Source organism: Astyanax mexicanus, chromosome 22 (genome assembly GCF_023375975.1).
Source record: "Astyanax mexicanus isolate ESR-SI-001 chromosome 22, AstMex3_surface, whole genome shotgun sequence".
Lineage (NCBI taxonomy): Eukaryota > Metazoa > Chordata > Actinopteri > Characiformes > Acestrorhamphidae > Astyanax > Astyanax mexicanus.
This window is the reverse complement of record NC_064429.1, coordinates 31,032,904-31,051,931: the sequence shown is the minus strand read 5'-3', so window position 1 is coordinate 31,051,931 and position 19,028 is coordinate 31,032,904. Positions and strand designations below refer to the sequence as shown.

The 19,028-nt window shown below is 37.6% G+C and overlaps 1 protein-coding gene across 1 annotated transcript in view; it reads right to left on the bottom strand.

Moving 5' to 3' along the window:
- Positions 1–1,183: 1,183 nt before the first annotated feature.
- The window catches only part of mapk1 (mitogen-activated protein kinase 1), a 54,801-nt gene continuing 36,956 nt past the window's right edge, over positions 1,184–19,028 (bottom strand). Inside the window, exons 4-9 of the mRNA XM_022667305.2 lie at positions 16,122–16,238; positions 14,678–14,792; positions 7,592–7,723; positions 6,288–6,397; positions 5,385–5,511; positions 1,184–4,695 (exon numbers count right to left, since the gene is read on the bottom strand). Of these exons, the coding sequence (XP_022523026.1) occupies positions 5,395–5,511; positions 6,288–6,397; positions 7,592–7,723; positions 14,678–14,792; positions 16,122–16,238 (591 nt within the window). The 3' untranslated portion in view covers positions 1,184–4,695; positions 5,385–5,394. The remainder of the gene's footprint in view (positions 4,696–5,384; positions 5,512–6,287; positions 6,398–7,591; positions 7,724–14,677; positions 14,793–16,121; positions 16,239–19,028) is intronic.

Genomic DNA, 19,028 nt, shown 5'->3' with positions numbered 1-19,028 from the left:
CTTTTTTAAATATATATTTATATATGTACTGTATTTCAGAATATACCGCAAAAAATCACAACTGATCCCCGACGAAACGAAGCTGCACGATAATAATAAACCGTTATTCATGATGAGTAAAGGCACACAGAACAGACAGGCTGCACACGGACGTGGCTGAAGCTATCTTACAGGGTTTCGCGGCGGAGCTTTCCAGGAAAACAGCCCGCTCTCTGCTCAGGACTCAACCCACATCACGTCCAGAACCCGGCACTGCACCCAACCGCAGTTGGGTGGAGCCACACTGGATGTATGTGGACACTGTGTGTATATATATATATATATATATATATATATATATATATATATATATATATATATATATATATATATATATATATATATATATATGTGTGTGTGTGTTTGTGTAGATATTTATAGATCTAGGCAACAGCATTAAAGGTTCAATGCACCAAAGAGCTTAAGATGAACATCATGCTCAGTCTATTAAAGATCTCCCAACAGTAGATTAATATCGTCTGGATAATAATCAGTAAGTGCTGTTTAGCTCTTTAATTGCGCAAAGTTATGCTCGCCTCCAGCGATCGGTTTCCTGTCAAAGCCTAGATTAGTCATGTTCTTCTTCTGATGCAACCATGCATTACAGTGTTTTAGGGCCACCAAAACATTTGATATAATAAATGTATAATAATTTGCTAATTTTGAGAATAAAGTTAATATTTCAAGAATAAATTCTTAACATTTGAATAACAAATAATAAACATCGCAAACAATTTGCTAATATTTTGAGAATAATATCAGGTCATAATATTCAGAGAATTCACTGCCATTACTACCATGAAAGCCACATTATCATGGTTAAACACTTTAGGATAGGAAGATGTTAAAACAAGGGACATTGAGGATTCGGAAAAAGTATACTTTTTACTAAAACTTTATTTATTTATTAGAATTTATTTGTCAGAAATGTTACAACTTTTATCCTTAGAAGTGTTGTGAAGTTTTCGTCAGAAATGTTATGACTTTTGCACAACTTTTAAATTTGCACAACCTTAGAAATGTTACGACTTTTTTTTCTCTCTTCGAATTTTTTCAACTTTTACGTCAGAAATGTTAAGACTTTTATACTTAGAAATGTTATGACTTTTGTGTTTAGAAAAGTTACCTTTTTTCCTCGAAAATATTATGACTTTAATCTAGAAAAAGTTATGACTTTATTCTCAGAAACAACTTTATTCTTGAAGTTTACTATTTAATACAGTGGCCGTAATTCACTGTTGTAAGTAATCAGCTCACTGTGAGCAAGAGCACAGAGCTGATTGGCGTTTAGTATAATAGGAGCTCATCTGCGTTTGTGTGTCTGTGTGTGTGTGTTTGTGTGTGTGTGTGTGTGTGTGTGTTTTCCTGTAGTGAACATCTACATGGCTAGAGGCTCTTTTTGTTTTGTTTTTTTATTATTATTTCTGTTTTTTTTTACAATTAAACCTGACATCATGATTCCTCCGGCTGAGTTTGTATGTATGTTTTTCTTTTTTTGTTGTTTTATTTTTCTTATTATTTTTATTCCTTTAAAAATCTCCAAAACAGTATAATATATTCGAATGCTAAAAGGAAACTAGCTTGAAAAAAAATGTGCATCAATCCAAAATGTACAAGCAAACTGATTCAAGAAAAGAAACGAAAAATCCCAACTACTGAAAGGAAACGTAAAGGAAAAAGAAGCATCTTATACTATTATAGTAAATGTGGGAACACGAAAAGGTCTGATATAACAAAAACCTGAGAGTCCCAATGCGGAATCCCCAGCAGTGTGGCACTTCCATTTTCTTTGTATAGAAAGCTTTTTTTTCTTTTTTTTTAACAGTCATGCAAGGACACAGTCTTATTAATAGAAGGCAAGAGAAAGTTAAAAGGGAGTGCTGGGGTAAGGATGGGGGTATTAGGGTGGGGGTGTTCAGGTGGGGCTGAGACACACTGGAAGAAGAGAAAGCGAAAGAGCGACAAAAAACAAACAGGTTTATAAGCTACCTGCAGAACAGACCAGCAGCCACTGTACTGTTTAGTTCATTTAGAAGAGTTTCTGTATTTAAGATTAATAATAAACCGATTTTACACGGATATCTGAAGCCACACATTAGCCTTCAACAAGTTCTACACCCCCACTAACCCCACCCGCCTCCTCAACAGCCCTGTGTGCTGCTTTAACATTAGAAGCACCTGATTCAGAGCCCGCCTCCACCTGGGATCCTGGATCTTACAGCACTTTCCACTGCACTGTACCGACTCGACTATCCAATCGAAGATTGGCTCAAACGTAACATGATTTTTTGACTGAACTTAACTGTCTAGCTATGCAACTACCGGAATTTACTCAAATCAAGCATAGACTTAAATTGACTTAAATCTAGCATTGACTTAAATGAATTCGAATTTACTTAAAAGAAATTTAAAATGGATTTGAATCGACTCAAATTAAGCATCAATGCAAATTGACTCAAATTGAGCATCGACTTGAATGGATTCAAATTAGTTGCATAGTTTTAAAATGGATTTGAATCAACTCAAATCAAGCATCTACTCGAATTGACTCAAATCAAGCACTGACTCGAATCGACTCAAAATAAGCATAGACTTGAATCGACTCAAAATAAGCATTGAATCAAACTGACTCAAATCAAGCATAGACTTAAACTGGATTTGAATTGACTCAAATGGAGTGAAATTGAGTGTTAACTCAAATAGAATCAAATTAAACGTCTATTCGAATTGGCTCAAATTAAGCATGGACTCAAATTGTCTCAAATCAAGTGTGGAATCAAATAGACCGAAATTGAATGTTGACTCAAATCGACTCAAATTAAGCATGGACTCAAATTGACTCAAATTAAGTGTGGAATCAAATGGACTAAAATTGAGTGTTGACTCAAACTGACTCAAATCAAGTGTGGACTCGAACTGACTCAAATCAAACGAGGACTTAAATTGACTCAAATCAAGTGTGGACTCAAACTGAGCAACAACTTGGGCTGACTCAAACCGAGCAGCAACTCGAAGTGACCCAAATCTTAAAAAACTTGAATTGACTCAAATGGGGCATAAACTTGGACTAACTCAAACTGAATGTGGACTCAAACTAACTTAAACCGATCAGCTCAATTTGAGCATCAACTCAGATTTTCAACTGAATTTACTCAGATCGAGCATCGACTGTCATCTTGAATTTTTATCTTAAAGCCACAAACATGGAACCGAGAACCTGGAACCCAAATAATTAAAACAAACCAGGTGCGATAAAGGAGTGGAGTCGAGTACAGCTGAATACTGTAGCTACCATGCAGTGAAAACGCAACATTAGATCTCAGGATCTTTCCTCCTGACCAGTACAGGCAGCCTGAAAACAGCGAAAAAAAGAAAAAAAATTCAAATCTTCCTTAATAATATTCAATAGGGACACAAATGGTACACATTTGTCCAAGGTGCCAAAAATTAACCTCAAAGCAATCAAGTAATCTTTGGTGCTTGAGTATATTTGATTGGTTTTGCAATTTTATTTTTATTATTTTATTTTTATTTTTTTTAGTGGAACCAATCTAGATTGAAACGACTCTTAATTGTATAAGCCTAATCTACTAATCTTTTAGACAAGACAATGCTAGTCTGTGCTGTACAAGTTTCTGGCTTTGTGCACCATGCAGGAACTTCTACTCTACGGTACGCTGTGAAAAGAGAGAGTCATACATTTAGAATAGACTGTCGAAGGAAACTACTGAAGGACCTCGTGGCGTGTACCTGTTATAACCTGTTATAATAACCTGTGTCCGAGTGCAGGTTCAGACCAGGAGAAACCGTTAATTAAAAGCCTACAAAATGGCAAAACCTTGGCAAATCGAGACGCTCGTGTGCGCTTTGAGAAAATTCGAGACGCACCCTGTGGATAAATGTGTGTCCACTGCATATATGCGTTAACGGTGACGTCGGAGGTCAGAGCCCTCAGTCTCTCCCTGCTTTAAGTTTGGCCTCAAAGGGACTTGAGAAATGGCTTTACGGACGCTTTACAGAAAAGCAGTGTTGTTCTTAAAACAGTAAGATTGACGAGAAGCTCAGAAGAATAGAAGAAAGCACAGCAGTTACACAATCACAGACTTTTACTGAAGCGTAAGACAATAACCTGACCAGGGCTGAGGGTCCGTCTGAAGCTGGACAACAAGACAACATAAAAAAAAAAAAAAATACAAAAAATAAAAAAACCCTCTAAAATCCTCTGGTCAGTCTGAACTGTAATACTCCTTCACCTAGTCGTCATCCTCCCTATTCACACATACACATACTCATTTCACACAACTCTCACTTAAACGCAAATATCCCAAGAGACAAAGGGAGTCAACAACATAATATAATGTACTGTAATGTAATTTGTGTGTGTGAAAGAGAGAAGCGAGAGAGAGAAAAAGAATGAGAGAATGAGAGAGTGAGAGAAGGGAAGGGTAACAGGGGTTTAACTCCACCTCCAGCTGGTGGTTCTTGGGTTTGAATAGGAGACAAAGGTTCTGATGGTTCTTATGGTTCTGATAACTGGCTTTAGGTTTTGGGGTTCAGCAAGAAGAAGAGGAGGAGGAGAAGGAGGAGGATGTTGACGGACGATGAAGACTGAAAAGAGACAGAAGCTTCAGCACGATCGAATCCAGGTCCACATTACTAGAAAAAGAAAAAATACACAAGAAATTCAGTAATTATTGTGAAAAACATCTAATTAATAAAACATATTTTTTAATAAATTAATTTGAGTGGAAGACAATGTAAAAAAAGAAAAACTAAATATATTAATAGTGATTTAAAGCATTATTGAAAGCATTATGTTGTTCCAGTTATCATAAAAATAAAGTTTTGTGTGACAAATACAATATATTTATATCTATTAAGTATAACCTTTACATGCAATTTTAAAACTTCAACTAAGTAAAATTTGGACAAACACTCTCCTTCAATGCTTCCATTCAAGTTTTTCAGACTATAGAGAAACACCTAAGGAATCATGTAGTAACTTAAAAGTGTTAAACAAACCAAAATACTCTGTAAAGAAGCATTTAGGTGCTCTTATCTGGCAAACTAAAATGTAGTCCAAGACCAATTTTAGGGACGTAAGGACTTTCAGAACTTTATAAATATTTAAATCCACGGATAATTTATTTCCTTTTAATGCAAATTAGTATGTTTTTATGCAGTTAACAATAAACCATTAGTATCACATATTAACCACCTGTCAGAAATGGCTCAATTAAATATATATATATATATATATATATATATATATATATATATATATATATATATATATATATATATATATATATATAAAAAGCATAAATGTATCAGGTTTACTGTACCTATAGCAGGTTATGCTCTGTATCCTGGTTGGAAGCGTGCTGTTTCTTCGAAGATCAGCTCCTTCAGAGTCTCTTTGGGTAAGTCGTCCAGTTCCATGTCAAATTTAAACGGAGCCTCGGCAACAGGCTGGTGAAGACACACGATATCCAGATTAAACAAATGGTTACATCCTTTACATTTAATGTTTTACACTTATATGTAATTATTGAAAAGCTGAAGACCTCGAAATTAATGTCAGTATTTGCTATCCCAAAGTAAAGTCTGAGTAATACAGTTTACATTGTGGTCAGTCTATACACTTTAATAGTACAATAATATAATTCAGAATTCAGAACAGACTACCAGGAAAAAGATACTGCAGTTATTAACACAATTACACTGCGTTTTTTTTTATAATTTTATTTCTAATTTTTCCCCATTTTCTCCCCAATGTACATGGCCAATTACCTAACCCACTCATTAGGACTCCCCCTATCACTAGTAATGCCCAACACACCAGGAGGCTGAAGACTAACCCATGCTTCCTCTGATACATGTGAAGCCAGACACTGCTTCTTTTCGAGCTGCTGCTGATGCAACATTACCGAGCAGCCAGCACGCTCTGAGGAAAGCGCAGCAGCTCGGTTCTGATACATCAGCTCACAGACGCCCTGTGCTGCAGACATCACCCTAGGAGTGATGTGGGGAGAGAGCGCCATCTACCCACCCGGAGGGAGCAGGGCCAATTTTGCTCCCTCTGATGCCAGCAGCTTGATGGCAAAGCTGCATGAGCTCGAACCTGCGACCTCCTGCTCATAGTGGCAGCGCTTTAGACCGCTGGACCACTCGGCGCCCCATTCAATCCTCTTTAAACTGCTTTTTTCCCAGCTGATAGAAAACAAAACAAAAAGGCCTGAGTTTACCTCATCAGTGGGGTCATAGTACTGCTCCAGGTAAGGGTGGGCCAGGGCCTCCTCCACTTCAATCCTCTTATGGGGGTTGAAGGTCAACATCTTATCCAACAGATCCAAAGCTGCAGATTAAAAAGCACACAGTCAAACACGGTTAATACAAACATAGCGTTAATAATGTAGTAAGGAATAAGGAAGTCTTTTTATTCTTATTTTTAAGTTCCAGTTTGTCACATAGTAAACAGTACCAGTCAAAAGTTTGGACACACTTGTTTTCTTCATTTAATTTGTATATTATAGAATATTGTAGAATATATTAGACATAAAAACAAATAAGGGACACATATGGAATTACATAGTAAACAGTAAAAAAAAAAAGAAAAAAAAAAAAGAAATTGTTAGTCCTCCACATTAATCCCCTGATCTAAACCTGATGAACTGAGATGGTGATTTGAGGTGATTTAAATGAGATGAGCTGGAGCTTCACAGCATGAAGGAAAAGCAGCAATTATTGTTCAGCACCTCCAGGAACTCCTTCCTTCAAGATGCTGAAAAACGAAAAATCGAAGTATCTAAATTAAGTGTTCTGTATAGCTAATAATATCAACCTTACAATGTAAAAAATCATAAAAGAAAGAAAAAACACATTCAATGTCTCTAAACTTTTGACTGGTACTGTAATTTTAGGAAGGTGGTTTTACACTTCTATGTACACTGCTATGTCCTGTTGTTATTAGCTACAGGACTCCTTATACCAGACACTAATTGGCTATCAAGTTGTCTATCCAGGTGTTTCAAGGACTTTCCTTGCAATAGGAAAGAGGACAACAGCTTTTCTTCTGCTTTATTTCTGTGTATAAATAAGGGTTAATCTACAGCTACAGTAGATACAGCATCACCAGTGTAATCTGTTTTACTCATATTGCTGTGTATGACGTGTTCATAAACAGGAGTCAAATTTCGGCAAAACACTGCAATTTTTTTTTCTTCTACTATTGTTTAACGGGTGATGATAGCCTGCTTTAGGTTCCTATAATAGGTCTGAATGTTTAAACCCCCTAAAAAAGGGAGCCTTTAGACTGCAAATTTTGGTCTTTTGGCATTTATATTGTAGATGTTAATGAGTAGGACTTTAGGATCCGAATGCAGCCAAAACAGTCCTACTTTAGCGACCCTACCCTGCAGCTGTGTTCCCAAAGCATTTGAGGAATTCTCCAACAAAACAGTCTCTGAAACATTAAGCTTTTAAATGAGATGACCAGCTGTACCACCCCTGCTCGAGAACATCCATCAGCGCAGAGAAGGTGAATTCTGACCTTTAGGGTCGGCGTTGGGGAAGAGGCGGTTCCAGGGCACTTTGCAGCGCAGCGGCAGCGACAGCAGGTAATTCCTGGCTTTAATGTTAATGATGCAGTTCAGGTCCTCCTGTGAGGGAGAGCCAAGGATGCCTAAAGTGACAGAGATAGAAAAAAAGGAAGGGGGAAGATGGTCAAAAAAGACAAGAAACAAGTTAAAGCGATAGTCTGTAAGTTTTGGTGATTTGGCGGCCTCTCTGGTAAGAATGTGTAGTTGCAATGATTGCATGTGGAAGAGTACTTTTAATGCAGGTTAATGGAATTGTACATTGCTTTGTGCATTTTTTTTTGCATATAAAAAAATGTAAGCTGCCATTGCATCAAACAAACCTACCAGAGCAAATTGTTTTTATAATTAATATATTAGACATTGTGAGTACTTTTAATTCAGGTTTATGGAATACTACATTGGTGTGTGAAATGCTGTGTATCTGAGTATAAATAAATGTAGGTAGCAATTTCACCCAACAAACCTACCAGATCACCTTGTTTTTACAATGAATATATTAGAGGTGGAAGAGTACTTTTAATGCAGGTTAATAGAATTTTATATTGCTGTATGGAAATTGTGGTTTTTAGTATAAATATATGTAGATAGTAATTTAATCCAACAAACCTACCAAATCACCTTGTTTTTATAATTAATATATTAGACGTGGAAGAGTACTTTTAATGCAGGTTATTGGAATTTTATATTACTGTATGGAAATTGTGTTTTTGAGTATAAATAAATGTAGACAGCAATTTTACCCAACAAACGTACCGGACCACCTTGTTTTTACAATTAATATATTAGACGTGGAAGAGTACTTTTAATGCAGATTTATGGAATATTACATTGCTGTGTGGAAATGCTGTGTATCTATTTTTGAGTATAAATATAAATGTAGATAGCAATTTCACCAAACAAACCTATTAATTTTTACAATTAATGTATTAAACGTGGAACAGTACTTTTAAATTAAGGTTAAGGGAATTTTATATTGTTGCATGGAAATCGCGTTTTTGAGTATAAATAAATGTAGGTTGCAATTCCACCAAACAAACCTTGCTGACCACCTGTTTTTATAATTATTATTAGATTTGGAAGAGTACCTTTAATGCAGGTGAAAATGCTGTGATTTTAAAATCAATTAAACGTAGACATCAATTTTATCCAACAAACCTGCCAGACCTACCAAACCACCTTCTTTTAACAATTAATATATTTTTGCACTGCAAGGACGTTACTTAGCATATTTTGTCACTTCTCAAACACTGGAAAAACTCCTGATTCCAATTTATTAGAAAAAACCTTAGGAACCGCTGCTTTAAATATTAAAACAAAGTGTTGAAAAATAAAAAATAATGAATTAATGAATTATTATTTCAGAGAAAACTGAAAGAGAAATCGTTAGAAATATGTGCAATTATTGCATCACATGAGTGACAGCCGAGCAAACATAAAATTAACACAAGCTTCTGCATTCAGCTTCCGGAGAGTGAACGCTTTGTTGCATAACTCTATATAAGACTTCCTCAGAGTACAATACACACACACACACACACACACACACACACACATTCTGAAAAGACGAGCAACACCACCATCCACCACGTTATTAATCAGCTAAAACACACGGTCATCCACAAGAACATGCACTTCAGTGGAACGATGTTCTGTGAAATATTGAGTTGTTTTGGGTAATCTCCTATCGAATCCTCACAGAAATGCTCAAAAATATATAGGAAAAAGCCTTTTTTGGTCAGTAGAGGCAGTTACTCCAACAAAAGAAGGATATATTATTTTTAAAACCCTTAATTTTGGGAGAAACAATGCATGAGCAGGCGACCCAATATTTCTGTTACTGTGTGTTTAATGATACATGATATGGGCCCTTTAATAAAAGCAATAATACACCAACATGGGAATCAATACTGGATCAATACTACTAAAAAAAAGCCTTAACATTCTACTCTCTTCTGAGATCAATGATTAGGTTAATTAATAGGGGTGGGAATCGTTTACTATCTCACGATTCGATTCGATTCCGATTTTGGGGGCCACGATTCGATTCAAAATCGATTTTTGATTCAAAACGATTTGAATTATAAAAATTTCTGCTTCTGGCTTATGAATCTTATTGAAAAAAAAACCCTCCATAATATACACTGGTCCTGGAGCAGGTAATGTGTTACAAAAACAATAAAATGTGCAAGAATGTGGGTCCTCAGTGACAGAGGAATCACTGGGATATCACAATGACGTTAATGAACAATAAATAAATAATAAATAACACTGCTTTATTACCAGGCTACTAGCGGTGGTGTGTAGGTGACGCTGCTGGGCTGATGTGATGATAGCAGTGGAGCGCTAAAGTTCAGGAGCAGCTGCTGATTAACTAGTTAATTTAAGGTCGTTGTATTTCTTCAGAAAGGGGGCAGGAGGTGGAGAAATTAATTCATATGGTCCATTCCTTAATTCCTCTGTGATGAGGAGCTGAAATTAGCTCTGATTAGCTTATTGTATTTTTCCGTTCCGCCTTAAATGCTGCAGCCCGCTGCCACCTGTAGCGTTATTTAAGGTGGAACTGGAAAGTTAGCTAGTTAGCTAGCTAACAGTTACTGAAACTAACTACTAGCGATCTTTTTTATGCTTGTTATGAAGCATTCTGCCATAAAACATTGAAACTACACGTTAATCTAAGGTAATATAGTGCTTGTTCTGCCATCTTACCGGTGATTCTCAAACACCTACGCTCTGTGTGTGTCTGGAAGATCTCCGTTTGAAAGGACAAGCGCTATCCCCAGGGTTGCCAGGTCCAACAAAAATACCCAGCCCAAAATCAGTCTAAAACCCGCCCCTCAGAATCGATTTTGGGACATTTTAAATCGATTCTGAATCGTAGTAAATGAGAATCAAGATTCTTATGTGAATCGATTTTTTGGCACACCTCTATTAATTAATATCAGTTTATTAACAACACAAAAGTATTCAGTAGAAGCCGAGGTAGAGCAGAAAGTCAGAAAGTTAAGGAATCACATTTAGACTGTTTTTAGTGCTGGATAAGCAGCGATTTTCTGTTTTTCTGTTAATGCTCATAGCTATTTACACCCTGTGTTTCTATTTTGGCAGTGGGAAATACAGGTGCTCCACTGACTGATTAAAACCTTGACAACAGTCAACACTCAGCAGCCAAATCCAATCTTAGCCTTGCAGGATTGCTGCAGCGCAAATCCAGCTTTTAACTCAACATTAAAAAGAATTAAGAATAAAATAACATTGCTGTTTTCTTAAATGAGCTGCTGGTGTATCTTTACAGCGTGAACAACTTACTTATCACAAATGTTATATCTTCGTTTTTTACATTTTTGTTTTTTTTAAGTTTACTGATCATTATACAGGTTTAAGATTAAAACCAACCACACACACACACACACACACACACACACACACACACACACACACACACACACACACACACACACACACACACACACACACACACACACACACACACACACACACACACACACACACACACACACACACACACACACACACACACACACTTCTATAAAAAGACACAGTAATAGTCAATAATAGTTATCTGCTCTGGGAGCCCATCTCTAACACAAGACCAGACACAGCGGTTTGGTAGGATAGGGGGCTTTTAGGGGCGATGGCACTGCGATGGCCCATTTTACACACATAATGATACACAAAGAGCAGCTGAATGAGGAAATGAGGTGGTTATCATCAGGGAAACATCTGCTCCTTAAGGTCATTCAAAACCAAGGCCTGCACACACTCTCTCTCTCTTTGTGTTTGTGTGTAACAGTCAGTAGCACTTCCAGAGCTTGCTACACAAACTATTTGAATAAGGCTGATTTGAGCTGGTTATAGATTTTAATAGTACTGTCAAAATTGGACTGCGTATTAATACCAAATAAGAGATTGAAAAAATATAATAAAAATGGACTAATACCAATTGTGAGCATACAAATTTTTCCAATGGGTACTATTTATGCCATTTATGATGTATTCCCGGTACACACATTGTGGGTTGAGGAATGCTAAATACCCAAACACAAAACTTAGGAAATGGAGTGTTGTTATCCTTTCGTACAAGATAACACCTCAGAACTTATACAGGTGTGGTCAATTCCAAGCCGTCCCCTAAAAGAAGACTTTATTACAATTTTCTTTACATTAGGCGTGTGCCATATCGCAGCATACTCAATATTATCAGCAAAAAAAATCACAATAAAACAATGGGGAAAAAAATATATATATTCTTTCTGTATTTACTTTCTTTTTTTTTGCAGTTTACATGCATACACTAAGTATGCTACACATTAGTTCTACAGTAGATTACTGTTGTTACGTTGTATTTTGTTAAATTTTAATTATTTTACAAAAAAATCAGAAATTGAAAACTTTTCATAGATTTTTGTTTGTTCCTACTTAATTTATGAAACTCATTTAAACTTACATAAAACTTTAACATTCATGTTGCTGCAGTAGTATATTCATACTTTTAATAACCTTAAAATACTTTTTAAAATGTCAATGTTTTACCCTATCCCCAAAATAGCTCTCTAATGACTTTTATGCATTGTCATGTAACTGCTTAAGATATGCTTCTAATTTACCAAAAAATAAAATTATCAGTCTATTTATTCCAGTAACCGTGACGATGCCAGACTGAATATATATACAGTGGCTCACATCCCATCACTAATAGGAAATCAACTTATTGCCACCACTGGTGCCGGCACTGGCAATCCCTGGATGGTAAAACTCCACACAGAGGCCAGAAGGTCTTCCCTAACGGAGAGCGCACACAATCACCAGCACCTCAGACAGGAAGCCACACGGTGAGCAGATCAGCTAAACCAATAAGAGCACAGACAAGCTAAAGAGAAAGTAGAGCTACCCGACACACTTCTACTATCTTTACAGGAAGCAACGATTCAGCCTTTTTGCGCCGATAACCATCAAACGCTGATCTGGCTCCTGCTGAGCAGACCTGACCACAAGGCATCTCATTTCAGACCCAGGGCAGATAAACTGCTCACTGCAGAACTCTCAGTTTCCCTTTCTTCAGTTATTAATTATTTAACACAAATAAAGATTATACTAAAGGGGGAAGGAAAAGGGCAAAATGACAAAAACATAAGATCAAGATGCTCAAATTTAAACTTAAGACAAAATATGTATTATGCTATACAGTTTTGCTGAGATGGATTGAAGACATACTTAAAGTTAAATAGGAGCAAAAGTGCTATGAAATCTGTATGTTGATGTTATTGATGTAACATGAACTATTTAACTCTCTATGACATAATTCTGCCCTCAAGCAAACCAACAAACAGTATTTTGGTTCTCACACTATCCCATACCATATACCTTATTTTTTATGTGTATATTTATTTAATTTTTAATATAATGATACAAGGCATATCTATGTTCATTACAGTGAAGTGTACACGTGGGTCGCAGATAAAAAAAATATGCAAATATGTGCAAGATTACGTAAAGAATTATATATATATATATTCTTACACTCTTGTCGTATGCATGTTTTTTTTTTCATTTGTAGATTACATTATGTATATCTCGTTTATTAGGGCAATCATGACACAACACAAGATAAAACAAGAAACGAGATGACACAGGACGACACGACACGAGATAACACAAACCAAGACCAGACATAAGACGACAAGACAAAAAAGATGACACCACAAAACCAGACACAGAACGACAAGACAAAAACAAGAATTGAGACGACGCAAGACAAACACCAGACACGAGACGACAAGACAAAACAAGAAACGAGACGATACAGGACCAGACATGAGACGACATGACACGAGATGACACAAAACAAGGCCAGACATGAGACAGCAACATGACAGGACAAAAAAAGACGACACAAGACAAGACCAGACACAAGAAGACACAAGATAACACAAACCAAGACCAGACATAAGACAACACAACAAGACAAAAAAGATGACACAAGACAAACCAAATACAAGAAGACACGACAAAACAAGAAACAAAAAAGGACGATATAGGACCAGATACGAGATGACACGCCAAGACAAAACAAGAAACGAGACGATATGACAAGACAAGACCAGACATGAGACGATACAACACGACTAGACAAAAAACAACACAAGACAACATAAGACAAGACAGGACCAGACATGAGACGACAAACAAGAAACAAGAAACAAGACGATACATGACCAGACACGAGAAGACACGACAAGACAAAACACGAGACAAGACAAAACAAGAAACGAGACGACACAGGACCAGACATGAGACGAAACAACACGAGATGACACAAAACAAGGCCAGACATGAGACAACAACACGACAAGACAAAAAAAGACGACACAGGGCAAGACCAGATGCAAGAAGACACGACAAAACAAGAAAAGAAACAGGATGATATAGGACCAGATACGAGAAGACACACCAAGACAAAACAAGAAACGAGATGAGATGACAAGACAAGACCAGACCTGAGTCGATACAACACAACTAGACAAAAAGACAACACAAGACGGCATAAGACAAGACAGGACCAGACACGACAAGACAAGATAAAACAAGAAACAAGATGACAGAGGATCAGACACAAGAGGACATGACACAACAAGACAAAAAAGATGACACAATAAAAGACAAGACCAGATACATGACCAGATACAAAAGATGACAAGACAAAACAAGAAACGAGACACTCAGTGTACTTTCTGAGTACACTCAGAAAACACACACAGTGAGAACATACGTGGAGTGGTGGGCAGTCATGTCACTGCTGCAGTGTCCAGTGAGGTTTAAGTTCTTCGCACAATGGCGCAACAGTGGCAGCCCACCAAACCCAGGTATCAAACCCACAACCTTGTAGCTGATGATCCAACGCTCTAACTGCTGAGACACCCCTGCCTCCAGTTCCTCATTACTGAACTCATTACTGTAACATGTCTATTGTCACTGGCAACTTACATGAAAATGGTTATTAAAACAGAAGGAATACCTACCTAAAATATGGTTCAGCTGGTCCAGGTAGTGCTTTCCAGGAAAAATTGGTCTATTCGAGAGCATCTCGGCCAGAATGCATCCAACTGACCAGATGTCGATGGACTTGGTATAGCCCTGTTGGATAAACGAGACTAACTTCAGAACTCTAAACAGTAGCTACTGGTGCTGACCAAACCAAGCACTGCAACAATTACTAAGCAGTAACCAAATCTCGCCCACTTCCCCTTAAAATCAAGCACTTCACACATCTAAACTGAACAAGGTTTTAGTTCCATGATGTATGTGGTCAGTGTGGAAGACTGAAAGGCACTACAGGAAGTGTTGGGTTTAGGGAGATGTGGCTTCTAGAGTTTAGTTGCATCATTAAAGAAGCAGCCACGTGTCTGACAGTGAGATTCACAAAATGATTCAGTATTTCAAACAAATCATTTGGTATGGAATAATCAGTGAATGACTCAATGACCATCTGAACAGGATTACTGTGGTCTACTATAAATAAATGACTTTTTTTTGTATTAGATTTTTCTGTATCTACTAAAAATGATTCAGTATCTTCTATGAAAGATTCCATATCTGCTGCAAATGAGTCAATGTTAACTACAAATGATTTAGTACTGATTTAGTATCTACTACAACAGATTCAGTATCTTCCATAAATGATTCTGTATCTACAACAAATGATTCTGAATTGATTCACTGTCTACTACAAATGAAGGAATAATGATTCCATATCTAGTACAAATAATGTAGTAACTACTAAAACAACTCAGTATGTACTAGAAAGGATTCAATATTTATAACAAATGATTCAGTATCTACTACAAATAAAGCAACTGCTACTAATAATTCAGTATCCTGTACTAATTATTAAATATTTACTACAAGTGATTAATAATTAGTAGCACAAATGCTTTTGCATCAATTTAGTATCTGCAAAAAATATATATCTACTACAAATAAAACAATATTTAACATTCAATTCCACATTGATTCAGTATCCACTACAAGTGATTCCACAATGATTTCGTATTGACTGCATATGATTCAGTATTTAATACAAATGATTCTGCATTCTACTACAAGTGATTCCCTAATTATTCAGTATCTAACAAATGATTCAGTACTGATTCAGTATCTACTGATTCAGTACAAATAATAAATAAACTGCTACAAAATAACTCAGTATCTAGTTCAATTGATTTAATATCTACTACAAATAAATGATTCTGCATCAATATCTAATACAATCAATTACGCACTGATTTAGTATTTACTACAAATTATTCAGAAACCAACCAACAGTGATTCCACACTGATTCAGTGTCTAGCACAAATGAATCAGTACTTTCTACAACCACAACAAAACAGATCAGGGATTTGAATTTATAACACAAAGCCAATTATAGTCAAAAGTAGAACACAACACATATTACAGCCTCTTGCCTTTGAGTTGAGCATGATCTCCGGTGCGCGGTACCAGCGTGTGGCTACATATTCTGTGAGGAACCCAGTGTGGTCGTGGTCTGGGTCAGCTACACGGGCGAGTCCAAAATCACAGATCTGCAAACAAGCACAGGTTAAAGAAATCAGTACTCCTTAAAGCTGTAGATTAAACAGAAGGGCATGGGACAACATTTAAGACACTAAAAAAATGGGATTTGTTTCTCAGGGGGTCCTGGGGTCATTTTCTCTTTTATGAGGGGTCCTCTGTGATTTTATATCCGTCCAGAACAACCATGTACATGTTTTTCTCAGACGTCCTCTGAGAAAATTACAGGCTGAATTAGCAACTTTATTTCGTTGAACTCTTTGGTCCTCCAGTAATTTTATTCCCACCTGGACTCACATCTCTGAGTTTTGTCTCACGTTTAATAAAATAGCTATTTGTCCACTGCTACGCACCATAATTACACTTTGGGTGCGCGTTTCTACGGAGATGCTTGTAAACACAACAGCGAGTGGAAATGGAGGAGCTACTGAACGTGATGTAAGAGTTTTATCACTGAGTGCACACAGATGTCCCCCTGAGAAACTAATCCTGTCCGGACAGAGTCAAATTACGACGTCTCAATTAGGGCTGGGGCGACGCGTCGACATAATCGACGTCATCGATTACAAAAATACATCGATTTGCATAACGTGCGTCGGCGCGTCGTAAACATGGCGGCGCCTGTGGAGAGCATTAGAGGTTAGATCGGGCCCAAAAATTCCAACTGGCTGTTTTCGGGCTGTTTTAATGAGCGAAATGTGATCAGAATTATGTTAATTAACACGGTAACATAGAAGCATAGAACTATTATTTAATTAAAATGATTTTTAAGAACAGCTAAACACAGTTCTGCAAGTCAAACGCGGAGGAGTTCACGTGCGAGAGACACAGAGAGAGAGAGAGAGAGAGAGAGAGAGAGAGAGAGAGAGAGAGAGAGAGAGAGAGAGAGAGAGAGAGAGAGAGAGAGAGAGAGAGAGAGAGAGATTGTTCTGACTTGTTCTGGTGAGAACTACTCACAGGTGAAGGTTCTCTTTGATCTCCTCGTGCTCATATTCTAGTCCCATTCATAATTCTGCAGCTCCCTCAGTGTTTTCTGTCGTATTTTGCGGCTAGCGCGAGCGCTTACAACTGACACCGCGGACCGCGAGGTGCCGCCGCGTTTGTGCCGAATCCGACTCTCTGCTGAATCTGACTCCCGCTTCGCGGACAGAATCGGCACAACACCCCCGCTGTAGAACTGCGGTAGTGAAAACAGCGCTTATAAATAAATTAGTTTAGTTTCACTTTCAGTTTTCGTTATTTTTTTTTTAAATAAAAATATAATTAAAAAACAGACGCCTACATCTCGGACTATTTTCTGGAGCCCGGGTAGGATTTACGGGCGGGCCTCGGGTCATGTCGGGTTCGGGCAGAGAATCTAAGCTCTAGAGAGCTTGGACTCCGGAGAGCGATCTCCAGCTACAAAAAAAACGCCAGCGGGCATCTAAAGTTTGGGAGCATTTCACGCAAAAGGGCAACAATGTGGTCCTCTGCCATACGTGCAAAAGGAGCACTTGAAGCGCAAACATCCAGGAGCACTATGTCAACAGGGTCACACAGTAAGTTACCGTTTACATCAGGGTCTCCGCGGGTGTCCTTAAAAAGACTTAAGGCTGTCTACCAAAGGTTTTAAACCTGCCACAGGCAGAAATTATACATTTTTGGTTTATATTTGTGCATGGCATTTCGCAGTTTCCAGAAACAGTAGCATTATTCATAAGTTCAGGTGTTTAGCTAAGCTAGCTGCCTTAAGTTATTTTAGCTAGCGCCGTCGGCGCTGCGGTGTCACACCGTTTTCTGTCACCGTCGGAATTTTGTGACCAGTGCTCACGGTTATGAGCGTTCATTGGCAAAACGGAAGCTTTCAATACCTACACCTTACCCTCAGCCCTAAACTGAACCGTTTTGGCCAGTCGGGGTAAACATTAGAAACGAACACGTTTCGAATCGGCCAGTGCACCGGTCTGCTGAGAACTACTTGCCAGTGGTCACAAAATCTAGCGGTCACAGAAAACAGTGCAACACACGGTTGTGGTGTATGGGAGCTTATCCATTTTTAGCGTTAAAGATCTAAACAACGTGCTGTACATCTAAGTGATTATAAGTGTGGGGTTTGGTTTAGTAGGCTTGTGTTGTTGTTGTTGTTGTTGTTGTTGTTGTTATATATAAATATAGTAATTTATCGTTTGCTTTAAAACGTAAAATAATTATTTAAATATGTTTCTCAATGAATAGATTAGTCGACTAATCGAAAAAAATAATCGTTAGAATAATCGTTTAAAAAATAATCGTTAGGGACAGCCCTAGTCTCAATACCTAAAACCTATTGAACACCTGTGGGGCATCCTCAAACGGATAGTGGATTAGCACAATGGTCTCCAAGATCCACTAGCTCTGTAATATTGTCATGGAGGAATGAAAGGGGTTTTCAGTGGCAACCTGTGAAGCTCTAGTGAATTTCACGCCCAAGAGGGTTAAAGCAGTGCTGGAAATATAATGGTGTCCACAAAAAATATTGACACTTTTAGAGCTTTTCCAACCAGTTCCTTTCATGCTTTGAGCTTTTTGGTGAACCAGCCCAGTGTTTCCACCAGTTTTAGTGAAACCATCAAAATGTCACATCATACGTCTTCAACAGAGGGCGCTGCACAGCGGCAGTGAACATGGTTCGCACTGAAGAACTTAGTATTCTTTGATTCCGACTAAAAACGTACTTTTGTTGGTGGAAACACTGCGAACAGTTCAAAATCAGGTTCGTGAACCAGAACAGTGCTGGTTCCACATCTGTGGAAAATCACTGTGTGGGCACAGTTGGGGAATTT